This window comes from Pelodiscus sinensis, chromosome 25 (assembly GCF_049634645.1).
Source record: "Pelodiscus sinensis isolate JC-2024 chromosome 25, ASM4963464v1, whole genome shotgun sequence".
In the NCBI taxonomy this organism is placed as follows: Eukaryota; Metazoa; Chordata; order Testudines; family Trionychidae; genus Pelodiscus; species Pelodiscus sinensis.
In genome coordinates, this window is record NC_134735.1 from 22,386,078 (window position 1) to 22,402,060 (window position 15,983).

Sequence of the window (15,983 nt, forward strand, 5' to 3'; positions counted from 1 at the left end):
TTGGGGGAATGAGGACAGTCAAAGGGACACAATCACACCAGGGTACAAAATATATCGGAAGGACAGAGCAGGTCTTGCTGGTGGGGGAGTGGCACTATCTGTGAAAGATAATGTAGAATCAAAGAAGTAAAATTCTTAAATGAGCCAAAATGTTCCTTATAATCTCTGTGGATAGTAATTCCATGCTCTAATAGTAGGAATATAGCAGTAGGGATCTATTATCGACCACCTGATCAGGACAGTAACAGTGACTATGAAATGATAAGGGAGATTACAGAGTCTATTAAATTAAAAAACTTGATAATAGTGGGTGATTTCAACTATCCCCATATTGACTGGGGCCACGTCACCTCAGTACAGGATGCAGAGATAAAATTTCTTGATACCTTAAATGACTGCTTCTTGGAGCAGCTGGTTCTGGAACCCACAAGGCAAGAAGCAGTTCTTGATTTAGTCCTAAGTGGAGCGCAGGATCTGGTCCAAGAGGTAAATATAACTGGACCACTTGGAAATAATGACTATAATGTAATACAATTTAACATCCCTGTGGTGGGAAAAACACTTCCGCAGCCCAACACTGTGGCATTTAATTTCAGAAAGGGGAACTGGACAAAAATGAGGAGATTAGTTAAACAGAAATGAAAAGCTACAGTGACAAAAGTATAATCCCTACAAGCTTCATGGAAACTTTTCAAAGACACTTTAAGAGAGGCCCAACTTAAATGTATACCTTAAATTAAAAAAACACTGTTAGAAAACCTAAAAAGTGCCACCATGGCTTAACAACCAGGCAAAAGAATCAGAGAGAGATAAAAAGGCATAGTTTAAAAAGTGGAAGTAAAATTCTAGTGAGGAAAATAGGCGCATTGTAGTGGGGTACCCCCCCCTTTGTTGCAGGGTACCCCCCCTTCCTGTTACCCACGGGGTCGTTAGTTCAAACCCCCTCTTCGCGGTCGCCTGTGTGCGTCCCAACTAATTAGGTCATTAAGCCGCCGGGTCTCCCCGAGACGTTGGCTAAATGGTTTCCTCCTGGTGGGGAGAGGGGGGTCCGGGCCCGCCCCCTCTCACGGACCCCAGCGCAGGGCCCTAAGGACTCAGACGGAACTTTCGTCTGGTCCAGCTGACGGGGCCGTAGCCGGAACTTCGTCAGCCCGCAGGCTCCCTTCGCCCGCCCTGGGCTGCTTCCTCTCCCCACTCCGGTTCATCCTGCTGAGCAAGGCTTACCCTTTCGGCTTCGGGCCCCTCCGCCTAACGGCCCCGGGAAGGGAGGCCATTCATGGCCCGCTTCCCCCTCCTCCCTCTCTGCCGGCGGTGTTTAAATCCCCCGCATCCGCCCCACCGCCGCAGCCCCACCCGGCGTGGCGTGGTGACGTTTCCCATCGGCGACCGGGGTTGCGTGATGGCGTCATCCGCCCGGCCGCATCCCTATGATTCCCTGGCATTTCTAGCCAGCGGGCCGCCGCCACCGAACAGCTGATGCAGCGGTTGGCGGGGCACGCAGGGATCGCGCGGGCGGCTGTTTGCAGTGCGTCCCGCTCGGGGCTCCCGGGCTGCCCTTTGAGAACCGCCACGTACGCAGTCGGGCGGGGGATCTCAGTGCGGGGCACCCCTGCCCCGTCACACACCTCCCCCTTTAAGGGTCCCTTTACCCCTGGATCCGGGTCTCCTTCGGGGCCGTCTTTTCGGGAGAAGAAGTCCGCGTTCGCGTGCCAGGCTCTGGCGCGGTGCACCACGTCGAACGCGTACGGCTGCAAAGACAGATACCAGCGCATAATCCGGGTGTTAGAGTCTTTCATACTTCGTAGCAACCTGTCACATTACCGAATTGGAGGGAAGCAGCCAGATCGCTGCTGCACCCCTAGGTGGGGGTGTTGGCCCCAGAAATCTGTATGAAAGGGAGCCATGTGGGGTATTGAATGGGAGCTTGTTGTTTTCTGATCCTGTGTATACTGTTTATGTGAGTATATAATGTCTGTGTGTGTAGATCTGTAATCTGTGTGGAAACTGAAGATTTCCCTGCATGTGGTTAAGCATTGGGCAGGGCCGAGTCTGTGGAGCCTGTGGACATGCTAATTACCTGTGGGACAATGGTTCTCAATGGGCCAAAGACACACCCAAAGAATGGGGGCTGTCCTGAGAGCAGCCAGCAGGGAACACAGAGAGGCTGAGGACCAGGTGACCGGCTGAGACCAGAAGAGGCCAGGAAGGAGGTATAAAGAGGCCATGCGGTCGATGCCATTTGGTTCTCAGCTCAGCACTTCATCCCAGAGGCAGCATTGCAGGGATTGAAGAGCTCGGAAGACCTGTGAACCCATCCTGATCGTAGGATGTGCAATAAGAACTTTTAAACCAGCAGCTGCAACATCTCTGCTAGAGCCTGCATCGAGAACTGGGAGATTCGGTGCATGTAACGTACTGTACTTTAATAACCTTACTCTCATGCTTTTCTTTCCTGTAATAATAAACCTTTAGATATAGATTCTAAAGGATTGGCCCAGCGTGATTTGTGGGTAAGGTCCAGAGGGTAAATTGACCAGGGATCTGTGGCTGGTTTCTTGGAACCGGACAGAACTTGTTCGGGGTAGGTGGGATTGGGTGCTAGGACCCCCCACCTGTGTATAGGCCCGGGGCCATCTGGGGCACGGATATTGCTGGGGTGTCGGAGGGGTTTTGCTCGGGAGGCTTCAGGCAGGTTGCTGAAGCGCTCTGTGGGACTGGTTTGTGGCCTGTTTGGAGAGGTCACCAGTCAAGGGGGCTGTAAGAAGCCCCGGATTTGAGCAATTCACCCTGAGCGGACGCCCTCAGCTGTGCCCAGACACGGCCCGGTCTGTCACACCACCGCAATGGGGCATGGTCTGTCATTACTGTAAATCGGCTGCCCCACAAATAATATCGGAGCGTTTCTATAGCCCATTTTACTGCCAGGGCTTCTTTCTCTATGGTTAAGTACTTACGCTCGCGAGGGAACAGTTTGTGGCTTATGTACATTACTGGGTGCTCCGTTTCTTCCCGTCCTTGGGACAAGACCGCCCCCAGCCCTTCCTCTGACGCGTCTGTTTGGACGATAAATGGCTTATCAACGTCTGGCTGTGTTAGGACCGGGGCCCCGGTCAAACAACCTTTTAGGGCCCGGAATGCGGTCTCGCAAGCATCTGTCCACAGCACCTTACTAGAGCGGGCTTTCTGGGTTAAGTCCGTTAGTGGGGCTGCTAGTGATGCGAAATGGGGCACGAATCGTCTATAATAACTGGCTAGCCCCAAGAATTGCCGGACCTGTCTCTTAGTTTTTGGGGGTGGATAATTTCGGAGTGTCTCTACTTTATCGATGAGAGGCCTTACCTGTCCTCGCCCCACAGTGTAACCGAGGTAGGTCACTTCTCGTTCTCCGAACCGGCACTTGTTGGGGTTCACCGTAAGGCCCTCCTCCTTCAAGGTTTTCAGGACGGCCCGGAGCCTTTCCAGGTGTTCCTCCCAGTTTTCACTGTATACCACAATGTCATCGATATATGCGGCGGTGTACGAATGGTGGTCTTTTAGCACGTTATCTACTAGCCGCTGAAATGTGGCTGCCGCCCCATGTAAACTGAATGGCATACGTACGAATTGGTACAATCCGAAGGGGGTCGAGAAGGCTGCTTTTTCTTTCGCCTCCGTGGTGAGGGGAATTTGCCAATATCCTTTGCTGAGGTCTATTGTGGACAGATATCGAGCGTGGCCCAAGCGGTCCAATAATTCATCGACCCTCAGCATCGGATAAGCGTCGAACCGTGAGATACTGTTAATCTTCTGAAAGTCGATGCAGAATTGAACTGAGCTGTCGGACTTCGGGACTAACACGATGGGGCTCCGCCAGGCGTTGCGGGACTCCTCGATCACTCCCCACTGGAGCATCTTCTGGATCTCCTCTCGTACTGTCCCCCAGACCTTCCTCGGCAGGGGCCGGATTGGTTCTCTTATCGTTTTTCCGGGTTCCGTACCTATATGGTGGTGGGTGTGGGTTGTACACCCTGGCCGGTCAGTCAACACTTCTTGGTAGGCCCTGAGCAGCTGCTTTAGGTCCTTCTCCTGGTTAGAGGTCAGCTCCTGGCCTCCCCTCAGGGCCCAAGTCCACGTCGGCCTTGAGGCTGTCCCCGATCAACCCCTCCTGACTCCTCCAGGCTTTAAGAGGTTGACGTGATAAATTTTCGTCTCTCTCCAGCCTTCAACTTCCTGGAGGGAGATTCCAAAGAGGATGGAGAGAGACTGTTCTCAGTAGTGATGGATGGCAGAACAAGGAGCAATGGTCTCAAGTTACAGAGGGAGAGGTCTAGGTTGGATATTAGGAAAAAACTATTTCACTTGTAGGGTGGTGAAGCACTGGAATGGGTTACCTAGGGAAGTAGTGGAGTCTCCATCCCTAGAGGTGTTTAAGTCTTGGCTTGACAAAGCCCTGGCTGGGTTGATTGAGTTGTGATTGGTCCTGTCTTGGGCAGGGGGCTGGACTTGATGACCTCCTGAGGCCTCTTCCAGCTCTAGGATTCTATGGACGAGGGTGTTCCAGTGGAGATAGTATACTTAGATTTCCAGAAAGCCTTTGACAAGGTTTCTCACAAAGGATCTTAAATAAAGTAAATTGTCATGGGCTAAGAGGGAAGGTCTTTTCATGGATTGATAACTGGTTAAGAGACAGGAAACAAAGGGTAGGAATAAATGGTAAATTTTCCAAGGGGAGAGAGATAACTAAGGGGGTTCTCCAGGGGTCTGTCCTGGTACCAGTCCTATTCAACTTCTTCATAAGTGATCTGGAGAAAGGGGTTGTTAAATGATGAGGTAAAAAATTTGCAGATGATTCTAAACTGCTCAAGATAGTTAAGACCAAAGGAGACTGTGAAGAGCTCCAAAAAGATCTCACCAAACTAAGTGATTGGGCAACAAAATGGCAAATAAAATTTAATGTTGATAAATGTAAAGTAATGGACATTGGAAAAAATAACCCCAACTATACGTACAATATGATTAAAACCATGGGACATGAACATCTTGAATACTGCGTACAGATGTGGTTGCCTCATCTAAAAAAAAAGATCTATTGGCATTGGAAAAGGTCCTGAAAAGGTTAACAAAAATGATAAGGGGTTTGGAACGGGTACCATATGAAGGGAGATTAAAAAGACTTGGACTTTTCAGCTTAGAAAAGAGGAGACTAAGGGGGGACATGATAGAGGTCTATAAAATCATGAGTTGTGTGGAAAAAGTAAATAAGGAAAAGTTATTTACTTGTTCACATAATAAAGAACTAGGGGTCACCAAATGAAATTAATAAGTAGCAGGTTTAAAACAAACATAAGGAAGTTATTCTTTACGCAGTGCAATCAATCTGTGGAACTCCTTGCCAGAGGATGTGGTGAAGGATAGGATTTTAACATGGTTTAAAAAAGAGCTAGGTAGATTCATGGAGGTTAGGTCCATCAATGGCTATTAGCCAGGGTGGGTAAAAATGGTGTTCCTACCCTCTGTTTGTCTGGAAATGGATGACAGGAGAGGGCTCATGTGATGATTGCCTGTTGTGTTCCCTCCCTCTGGGGCATCTGGCATTTGGCAGCAGACAAGATACTAGGCTAGACCAAGATACTTTGTCTGACCCAGCATGACTATTCTTATGTTCTTATTGCTCGCCATGGGCAGAGGACTTTCTGGGGAGCTGCCTGTCTCACACGCGGGAGCCAGGGTCCCACTTAATCAGATAACCGGTTTAATCTAAGGCATAACCAGTTAACTGATTAACCGGGATTTTACATCTCTAGTTTAATCTTGAACAAAAGAAAGCTGAGAGTGGGACCCAGTAACAGCCTCCAAATAGGTTAACTCAGCACCCCGTCATTCAAATCCCTACCTGTTCACACACGGATCGAGCTCTGGTTTGGGCAGAGAAGGCCACTCATTGAGTGGGGGTGCATCTGAGAGGTAACTGGTGGACGTGTCCTCAGCAGCTAGCCCCATACGAGTAGACAGGAAGAGATGGGAGCATGAAGGAAAGCAGAAGTAGGCAGGCCTGGCTGCTGTGGCTAGTGCATCCTTCCTCCAAAGCAGATGGGGAAGCTCATGGTAAATATCAAATGCAGCACAGCAGGGTGGTGGCAAAGGAGACCTGGAGTTGCTATGGTTGGTGGTCAGGGGCTGATGGGACTCATAGAAATCTACGCTGTGACAGGCTGTTTTAAGGGGACAGCGACCAATTGTTTTCCATGTCCACCAACAGCAGGGCAAGAAATAATTGTCTCAATCGGTAGCAAGGGAGATTTAGGTTTGAATTCAAGAAAACATTTCTAACTATAAGGAGAGTTAAGTTCTGGAACAGGCTTCTGTAGGAGTTGGTGGAATCCCCATCATTGGAGGTTTTCTGGAACTGGCTACACTGATGTCCCGGATGGTTGTCCTGCCTGTGTGGGGAGATGGACTGGATGATTTTGGGAGGTCCCTTCCATCCTTATATGTCTATAGAGAAAGGCTCACAGAATCGTACTAGGATACTGCAGGCCTGGACTTTCCTCCAGCTTCCCTTTGTTACCACCAGTGAGCTGTAGATGGGGATTTGCATTTCTATCACTGTGTCACTTCACCCTGCCAACACGGTGATTAAATTGCCCGTCTTGTCTCTTTATTGATGGTAAATACCCACTGGGCTTTGCCCCGTTATTCCTAGTGTACAGAAAGCCAGCCTTATGCCAGTTTGAAAGGCTAGGGTACTGAAATTCCTATCGAGGTGCTGCTCCCGAGACACTTCTCAGGGGTTTCCTTCTAATAATTGGGCTCAGATAAGAGAGGGTCTGTCTACACTGCCACCCTAGATCAAACTAGGGTGGCTAATGTAAGCATTCGAACTTGCAAATGAAGCCCGGGATTTAAATATCTCGGGCTTTATTTCCATGTTCCTCGGCGCCGCCATTTTTAAATGCCCGGTAGTTCAAACTCCCTGCCCGCAGCTACCCGTGGCACAGACTAGGTAGTTCGAATTAAAGCTCCTAATTTGAACTACCGTTACTCCTCATTGCAGTGTTCACAGACTTAGGAAGACAAGTTGATATTTTATTTTCCATAAAAACTAGGGATGTTAACTATTGGTTACTTAATAGTCAACTAACCGCATGAATTCTCAGCAGCCAGTGCAATCCAGCCCCACTCCTGGGGAGCCCCTTGGCACCCTGTGCTGCTGCCTCTCTATCAGAGGCAGCAATGCAGGGTGCGAGGCAGGAGCTGGTCCATGAGGGGAGCCAGTTTATAACCCAGCTCCCCTTGCAGACTGGCTGGCTGCCGCCCAGCGCTGCTACTCCTGATATCTCTGATTAAGCCAGCTACCCCCAGCACTGGCTCCTGCTCCCCCTCCCCTTTTGCTGCCCCTGATACAGAGGTAGCAAGGGAGGGAATGTGAGTGGTCAACTAGAATAACTGATAAGCCTAGCTTATCAGTTAATCGACTAGTTGACTACTTGTTCACATCCCTAATAAGAATGGGTCAGACCAAAGGACCATCTAGCCCAGTATCCTGTCTGCCGACAGTGGCCAGATATCCCAGAGGGAAGGAACAAAACAGGGAGTCATCAAGTGATCCCCAGCTTCTGGGCACCATTCCAACCAATCCTGGTTAATAGCCATTGATGGACCTGTCTTCCATGAACGTATCTGGTTCTTTTTTGAATCCTGTTAAAGTCTTGGTCTTCACAACATCCTCTGGCAAGGAGTTCCACTGGTTGACTGTGGGTTGTGTGAAGAAATACTTCCTTTTGTTTGTTTTTAAATCTGCTATTTATTCATTTCATTTAATGCCCCCTAGTTCTTGTGTTATGGTAGAACTTTTCCTTATCTACTTTCTCCATGCCAGTAATGATTGAATAGACCTCTATCATGTCCTCCCTTGGTTTCCTCTTTTCTAAGTTGAAAAGTCCCAGTATTGTTAATCTCTCCTCATATGGCAGCCATTCCTAGCCCCTAATAATTTTTGTTGCCCCTTTCTGAACTTTTTCCAGTGCCAAGGTATCTTTTTTTCAGATGAGGCGACCATTCCTTCATGCAGTATTCAAGGGGTGGACATTCTGTGGATTTATATAGAGTCAATAAGATATTCTGTCTTATTCTCTATCCCTTTTTCAATTTTTCTTAACATTGTTTGCTTTTTTGACTGCTGCTTCACATTGAATGGATGTTTTCAGAGAATTATGCACAGTGATTCTAAGATCTCTCTTTTGAGTGGTGGTAGCTAACTTAGTCCCCATCATTTTATATGTATAGGGATTATTTTCTAGCGTGCATTACTTTACCTTTATCAATATTAAAATTCATCTGCCATTTTGTTGCCTAGTCATGTAGTTTCTTGAGATCCTTTTGAAGCTCTTCACAGTGTGCTTTGGACTGCTTTGGTTCCAGTACCTGTGGGACACTACTAGTCACTTCTCTCCATTTTGAAAATCGACCATTTATTTTTACCCTTTTTTCCCTATCTTTTAACCAGTTATCAGTCTAGGAGAAGACCTTCCCTCTTATCCCATGGGAGCTAACTTTGTCAAAGGGTCTTTGGTGAGGAACCTTGTCAAAGGCTTTCTGGAAATCTACGTACACTGTATCTACTGGATCCCCCTTGTCCATATGCAAACGTGCAGTGAAATGTGAACACGCTGCATTGTACATTACTTATGGATTTGGGATCAGGTTCATATTAAAGAACCTAACTAAAGAGTCAGGCTTTACACAAATCCTTAGTCTGCTGAAGCTGATAGTACTTACCTGGGAAAACCTCAAGCCTTGTTCATTTCAGAATTAAACCTCTGGTTCAAGTTTGGTTATTTATAGCTGTGTCTGTGGTGCTCACGACTGGCTTTTGAGGGCCTCACCACACTTAAATATCACAGCCATTACCTGTAGAAGGCAAAGCTCTCTACGCCTTCCTTTTGCTAGGCTGCTAGAGAGGTAGGGGCTGCTTATTGGTTGCTACTCCATCAAGAGTATTGCACTTCTGGCTGTGTGGATGAAGATGGAGATTCTCTCTTCTACACTTGCTTTCCCCCTGACTAATGACTGAGGAGTCTTTATTTCTCTTGTGTAGCTGGACTAGCACCTGGAACTATGAGTGGCTCAAGGAAAGCGTCCATAGTGGCTTTGGATTCCAGATTTCTTCTGAATCGTCTGTATTTGGTTTCCAGAATCTTGCTCTACATTTTCCTGTGTTGCTGGCAAGGTTTCCGCTAGGAGTTCCCATCCATGTGTGTAATAATTTTTATGTGCACTGAGGCATAAATGAATGTGCACCAGCAACAGAAACAAAACCTCGCTGTGGGCACTTTGTTAATCAGCGGGGTGGCATTGGAATCTCTCCTGCACAAGCGCCTAGCGGACAAGGAACCCGGGTTGTTGGTAATAACAAGGGGTCCTAGAAATCCATTTGCCATGGAAATATACAGAATTTGCATTTTTACCAAGACTGTTTAGTTTTTACATTTAGTGAAAAAATAAAAACAGGCGGGAGAACCCTGTTTATTTGAGCCTTTGTTATTGGCTCTGTGTTAACTGAATCATGCCCTGAGCCCTTGTTGTGTGAGCCAGCCACCCTGACAGCCGGTGGTTTGGCTAATACGGAGAGCTGGGTTCTGGAGGCTCAGGTAAACGGGGTCCATTCTGGATTCGTATGTTTTCTAATTGGAGAGTTTTGGACTTTTTATCATGAGAAACTAGAATCCAGGGTAAGAATAGGGACCATCAATAGAGACCGACTCTTCCTTTCTATCACGCTGTTACATGGGGTACGAGAGCCTTCCTAGTGGCACCCTGGAGGCAAATTACCTGGCTGCTATTGTCATAAGTCTCAAACTCTGCTACCGATGCGCCTGGGGAGGGGGCTCTTGATATCAAGACAGCTTGCATGTGTCACATTTAGTATTGCAAATGAGTTGGTTGTCTTAGTCCAGCTCTTAGCAGAGATGTTCCTGATACAGATCATCCTGCTACCCAGAAGGGACAGTCCCTGTTTTTTAGGAACAGAGTTACCATTTACCTGTGTGTTCCTGGTGGGGAAGCTGAAGACAGGACAAGCTGTGGAGACTTGGGCGTAGTCAATACCTCCAGCACAGGGTGAGGCCAAGGTGGAAGGGTGGCATATAGTGCCCATTCTGCGCTTGTTCTCTCTCCTGTGCTTAACTGCATAGTGCTTGTCACAAGCCTCCCGACTGAGGGCAATGTCATCCCTGCTTCACAGTGAAGGGCTAAGGTGGATTTTCAAGCCCACCTAAGGGACTTAGACCTCAGCTCCCATTAACACGCCAAGGGATTTATGCTTTTGAAAACTCCCCCCTTTCTGGGAGTCCATGAAGGAGCAGGGAATTGAGCCCAGCCTCAGTCAGGATCACCCTTTGGGTCTGCAGTCGCAGGCTCTGAACTCAGCACCCTTTAAAAAAGGAAATTATGGCAGACTGTAGGAGAGACATTGAAGTCATGCTCCCAGGTTAAAAATCATATTTTTAAATCAGTCTCGTCCTAACTCACCTTAAATTCTTGACATGAAAAGAAGCTTTTGTGTTTATGTTGTCTGTGTAGATAGAGTGAAATCAAAGTTTACTTTTCACAGTTCTCCCAAATTGGCTACCAAAACAGTTAGTCTTTCTTTTGCTGGTATTCATATTGATTTTGGAGATTTTTAAGGTTGCAAACGCTGGAGGGGAAAGTTTTATCTAAAAAAATCATCCATTAGAATAAAAAACTTGTCCTAGATTTGGTAGTGTCCTAGATTTGTCTGTGCTCTGAAATCAAAATTTTGTAGGTAAATTAGAGTGGCCAGTGTCTCTTGACACCGAAATCCGGGATTCCATGCTGTGATGTGACTTCCAACATTGGAATCTCTCTGCAAAAGGACCTGCCCACACTGTGAAGTGGGGGAATTGTATTGACACATGCGTCTTTCATTTAGTGTAGGGTCAATACATGCTTTTGCTAGCTTTCCTTACTCTGACACTGTGGACATGTGTAGAGCTTGACTGCTTATTAGGAATTTTCAGTGTGGGTTAGGGAGCATGCGATATATCCCTTGGGATAGGTGAAACTGGCCTTCAGACCTCCTGTGACCTGGCTTCGAAGGCGAGCATGACCTTTGACCTAAATGTCTGAAGTAAATCTCCATCTGACTTTGATAATCAAGAATGCTTTCCTATGACAAAAACACAAATCCTTTGACTTGTTGGCAATGGACTCAGCCAGCCCTCCTCGAACGGGGATGCAAACAAAGATCAGCAACTAGGACTTGCATTGCATAGCAGTTCCAAGAAAAATATTTCCTGCCTTCATGTCCAATTCATCTTACTAATTGCACAGAATTGCCACATGCAATCCAAACTGCACATGCCATATTGGAGATTGTGTTACCCTCATCGCCAGGTTAATGTTACATTCCCATGTGTTTCTTTAATCATTTTCAGGTGTCTCTCTTTGTTAGAGAGCAAGAACAACCCCTCACCTGGGACCTGCTGTACAGTGAGCACAGAGATTGGCATCTGCTGCTGCTGTACATTTCAAGTTGCTCACTTATTGGAGAAAGACTCTTCTGGTTTCAGAAGGTTCGACATATGTTGTCCATGTTACCAAGAGGAGATTTTCTGAGCAGCCTGGGATGGAAGGAAAATTGTTTTTCTTCACTGCACGTTTATTTAACATTGTAGATACAATTTGCAGCTCTGCATCATACAAGTATCATGTTTATTTCTTTTGTCCTAGATATCTTCACGTAGCTAAGCCCGCGTCAGGACGGCGGCAGGCGATATAATGCGGAAGCCAGGCCCTCAGAAAGGTGAGTGATAATGCTCCATGTAGGCCAAGGCTCTTTGGGTAGTTGGGTGTCGTGGGGTCTGAGACCAGTGCAGAGCACAAAGAGGAGGTGGGGAGTAGGTCTTGGGCCCCCTTGGACAGTGGTCCAGATGGGTAGAAAGTTAGAGAAAAGTCCCTGGTGTCATTTAGTCCAGCCCCATGCCAGTGCAGTCTGCACACAAGACAGGCAGCGCTAACTGCTCCGGGGACCTCTCAGTCTTAGTGATGCTGCAGGGGGCGCCAGTTCCGGGCAGAGATCCTGGGGGAGCTCACACTGCGGCTGCCTGCTCTGTACTTGCCTCAGAGGTAAGGTCTCAGATCCCATGGCTGCAGAGTCCTGTCCCACTTGTGCTTAGTCTGGCTTGGGCGGCAGGGCCAGTTGAAAGGAGCTTTTGCTGTCCTCCCGGCATCCCCACAGCAGTGGTGCGGGGCCTCCTGCGAGTGTGGCCCATGACGTGTTTTGTTTACTGCTGCCCACATGCAGGGCTGCCAGATTCTGCTGATTTCCATCCGTCTGGTTTTTTCCTACTGGTATGGCTAAAGTGACATGCGTGTTTATTCACGTATCTAAAGGGGGCTCACAAGGAGGAGGGAGAAAAATTCTTCTCCTTGGCCTTTGAAGATAGGACAAGGAGCAATGGGCTTAAACTGCAGAAAAGCAGGTTCAGGTTGGACATCAGGAAAAACTTCCTGCCTATCAGGGAGGTTAAACACTGGAATAAATTCCCTGGGGGGGAGGGGTTGTGGAATCTGCATCCCTGGAGATATTTAAGAGCAGTTTAGATAGACGTCTGTCTATCAGGGATGGTCTAGATGGTGCTGGGTCCTGCCGGGAGGGCAGGGGACTGGACTCGGTGACCTCGCGAGGTCCCTTCCAGTTCTAGGATTCTGTGATTCTGTAAATCAAGGGCATATGAAATGAGGTATGTGCTGATTGCACTCAACATTGACTGTCAGATCCGTGCACTCCCTCTGCCTCCAATCAAAGCACCACTGCGGTTCCCTAGGGAGGGGGTGGAATCTCCATCCCTTGAGGTGTTTACGTCTCGGCTTGACAAAGCCCTGGCTGGGTCGATTTAGTTGGGATTGGTCCTGCCTTGGGCAGGGGGCTGGACTTGATGACTCCTGAGGTCTCCTCCAGCTCTAGGATTCTATGAATCGGCAAATGCTACAAATTCTATGCACACAAGTGCAGCTAGCAAAACTGCCCTATCCCAGAAGACCGGCTTGGTTACGACAATCTTGTGGCCCGCTGAGATGAAGGAGGGCCACTCACTAGCCTAGCTTGCCCATCACTGGTCTAGGGCCGGGTCCACATTGGCACTTTACAGTGCTGTAACTGTGGTTCACACCCCTCCTCCACTGACTGCAGCGAGGAACAACGTTGGAAAGTGCTCGTGTGAACCAGGCTACAGCTCCCAGCATTGTTGGTTCTCCCCTGGCAGTGGCAGTTTGCATAGAGCACTGAAGATCACTCTCCCAGCGCTCGTGCTGTGGCCACACTGTCAGTTTAAAATGCTGCCGCAGCTGCGCTTTAAACTGCTAAGTGTCGGCAAAGCCTGGGACGTCATGGCAGGCAGGGATATTCCACTGTGGAGCCTGCTCCATGCACCATCTGCTAGTGCTCCCAGCATGATCCGAGCTGCTGCTCTCTGGCAGAAGCCTTCCCCTTCTAATGAGGCATGACACTGAAGACCAGCCTACCCTGTGGAGATCAGATACATGACAGGCACTCCCCTCTTCCATCCCATTACAAGGCTATTGCAGCTGCAGGCACGGGGAGGAGCATTGTGCAGTTACCAGCAAGCTCCGTATGTGCTGTTGGCCTAAACAGAAGGATGAAGCCGAGCAGTCTGTTTGCATCTTAGCAGCAGTTCAGGGCTTTGTTCTTTATTGATTTCCTGGAGTGGTGTTCCAGACATGTGCATTTCACTGGCGTGATCTCATCATGCTTTCTGCAGAGAATGCGGGAGGATAGCACAGTAAAGTAAAGAGGGAAGCGTCCTCGGCAGTTCTTTGTTCACATCTGCCACATACACAAGATGTTTATTGCAGGAGATTTTCATGCTTGATTTCTTCCCCCTTCCCTTTGTTTCTTTTAATGTCTCCTTTGCTTCTCCAGAGGTTTGTACTACAGGAGCATTATCCTCTTTCTAGCACCACTTGTCCTTTAACGAAGTGCAGTAAATGAAGGAAAACAGGGAGCGCATGCTGGGAGGCAGCTGGAAGGCTTGGTAATGAAAGAGGCAGGTTGATTAGTCAGCAGTGTGGCCTCTCACACAGCTTGTGTCTTTTTGCCACGTGGAGCAGGCGGCTAGCCAGGATTGCCACTGTGACCTCAGTGTTGTGAATACAGTGCCATGTGTTCCGGAATCAGTGCCTGTGCTGGACGCAAGTGGGCCCCCCGTCCTATTACCTGGCCTTCTATAAGTCACTGAACTCTGTAAACTGAAATAATTTGCACAAAAGTAGCCCCTTGGTCCTGGAAGTGCTTTCCCCTTTTGCCGGTTTGTGTGCTGCTTAAGAAGGATTTTGCATTAAAAATTAACTTCAGAAATGGAACTTACCCTGCAGAGACCTCAGTGAAGTATCCAGAATGCCTGGAGTTCTGAGCATTGGAAGAGAGGAGGAAGAGGAAATGTCTGTTTCAACCTGCCCTCTCCCCCAGCTGTCCAGCTGCCCTTTCCAAAGCAGTTTGTGGCTCTTACAAGAACTTTTAAATCCATTTCCCTACATGTTTTCCTAGTGCCCTTTCACTAAGCACTCTGTCTGATGGTGGAAGGATGTAGTTCAGAGAGCTCCACAAATTTGCTTCTTGAAACAGCATTAAAATAGCTTCAAAATGCAATGTAAAATACATGTGCTAGACGTTAGTAGCAGTAAAACAAGCCAGGATGTGCCTTAGTCATCCACCAGTGCATGGCACAGCCCTGATCAGCAGTTTGATCAGCAGCTAACCCAAACAGGCACTAATTTCCTATTCATGCATGGTCTGTGATGCTTCCATGGCTGGGATTGCCTGTCTTTGTGCGTATCACCCTTTGGGAAGAAAATTCCTCTGTTTTTAGTAAGGATGTTAACGACTAATTGACTACCCAATAAACAAATGCTTATCGGCTATTCCAGTCGACTAGTTGATATCCCCTCCCCCCCGTGCTGCGTCTATCAGATAGAGGCAGCAAAGGGTGGTGGGAGAAGGGATACTGCAAAGCAGCATTTCAAAGGGGCAGTGCCGTGTGGAGCCCAGGGTCAGCTCGGGACTCCCTAACTGACCCTGGGCTCCCTGCAGTATTTCCGTGGAACCAGGAGTCAGCTGGGGAGGTTCTGTGGAAATGCTACGCAGACCTGACCCTGGCTCCTCACAGCATTTCAAAGTGGCAGTGCCGCATGGAGCCCAGGGCCAGCAGGGGACTCTCAGTCCCCCGCTGATCCCAGGCTCCATGCGGGAGCTTCCGCTTTGAAATGCACAAGAGCCCCCGCTGGGGACTTTTTTACCCTTCGAAGCTGGCACCCGCATGCAGCCCGGAGTCAGTGGGGTTCCCGCTGGCCCCCTGGAGTTCCGCATTCCTCTTTTGCAATGTACAAGAGGCCCAGCGGGAGCTCTTGTACATTTCAAAGGAGGAATGCAGAAGGGCCCGTGGACTGGTAAATAAGCCGGTATTTAACATCCTTAGACCACTTCGCAATCTGGCCACCATACTGATAGGCAGAGAGGACTTGAAGTGGCAGCTGTGGAGCCAGCAGCACCATTCCTTCAGCAGCCAGTGTCCTGCTCTCTGCAGCAACACTCAGTGTTTCAGGCCCTGGTGAGCTGGGCGGTGAGCAGTTGAGATTCCTGGGATTCTGCGTCTGATGTCAGGACTCCGGGAAACCTATGGATGCCCACGGCTCCTGAGCCCCCAGGAGAGGGGCTAGGGTGGCCCGTGGGGAGGGAATAGCTTCATCGACCTTTAGTTGGACATGGGATCTAAGCCAGGCCTCTTCCTCCGGTAAAACAGCACAGGAGAAGGCAGCTCCCTTTCGCGCTCAGATTCCGCGCCTGAAGCCTGTTGCTCTTTCACCTTGCGGAAAGTGTTAGAAACCAGTTGGCTATTCCTTACCGTGTGGCCCATCAGTCAGGAGGAATATCAACAGGTGAGAGATCGTGACCCAGTAGACACTTG

At 48.6% G+C, this 15,983-nt stretch overlaps 1 protein-coding gene across 7 annotated transcripts in view; it reads left to right on the forward strand.

The window, feature by feature from the left end:
- The window catches only part of SCMH1 (Scm polycomb group protein homolog 1), a 128,640-nt gene that overhangs the window by 29,866 nt on the left and 82,791 nt on the right, over positions 1-15,983 (forward strand). For all 7 annotated transcript variants that reach the window (XR_012897576.1, XM_075908619.1, XM_075908621.1 and 4 more), the window contains exon 2: positions 11,731-11,803. Coding sequence is in view for 6 of the 7 variants with exons in the window: in XM_075908619.1 (XP_075764734.1) it covers positions 11,779-11,803 (25 nt within the window). In the remaining variant the exon portion in view is untranslated. The remainder of the gene's footprint in view (positions 1-11,730; positions 11,804-15,983) is intronic.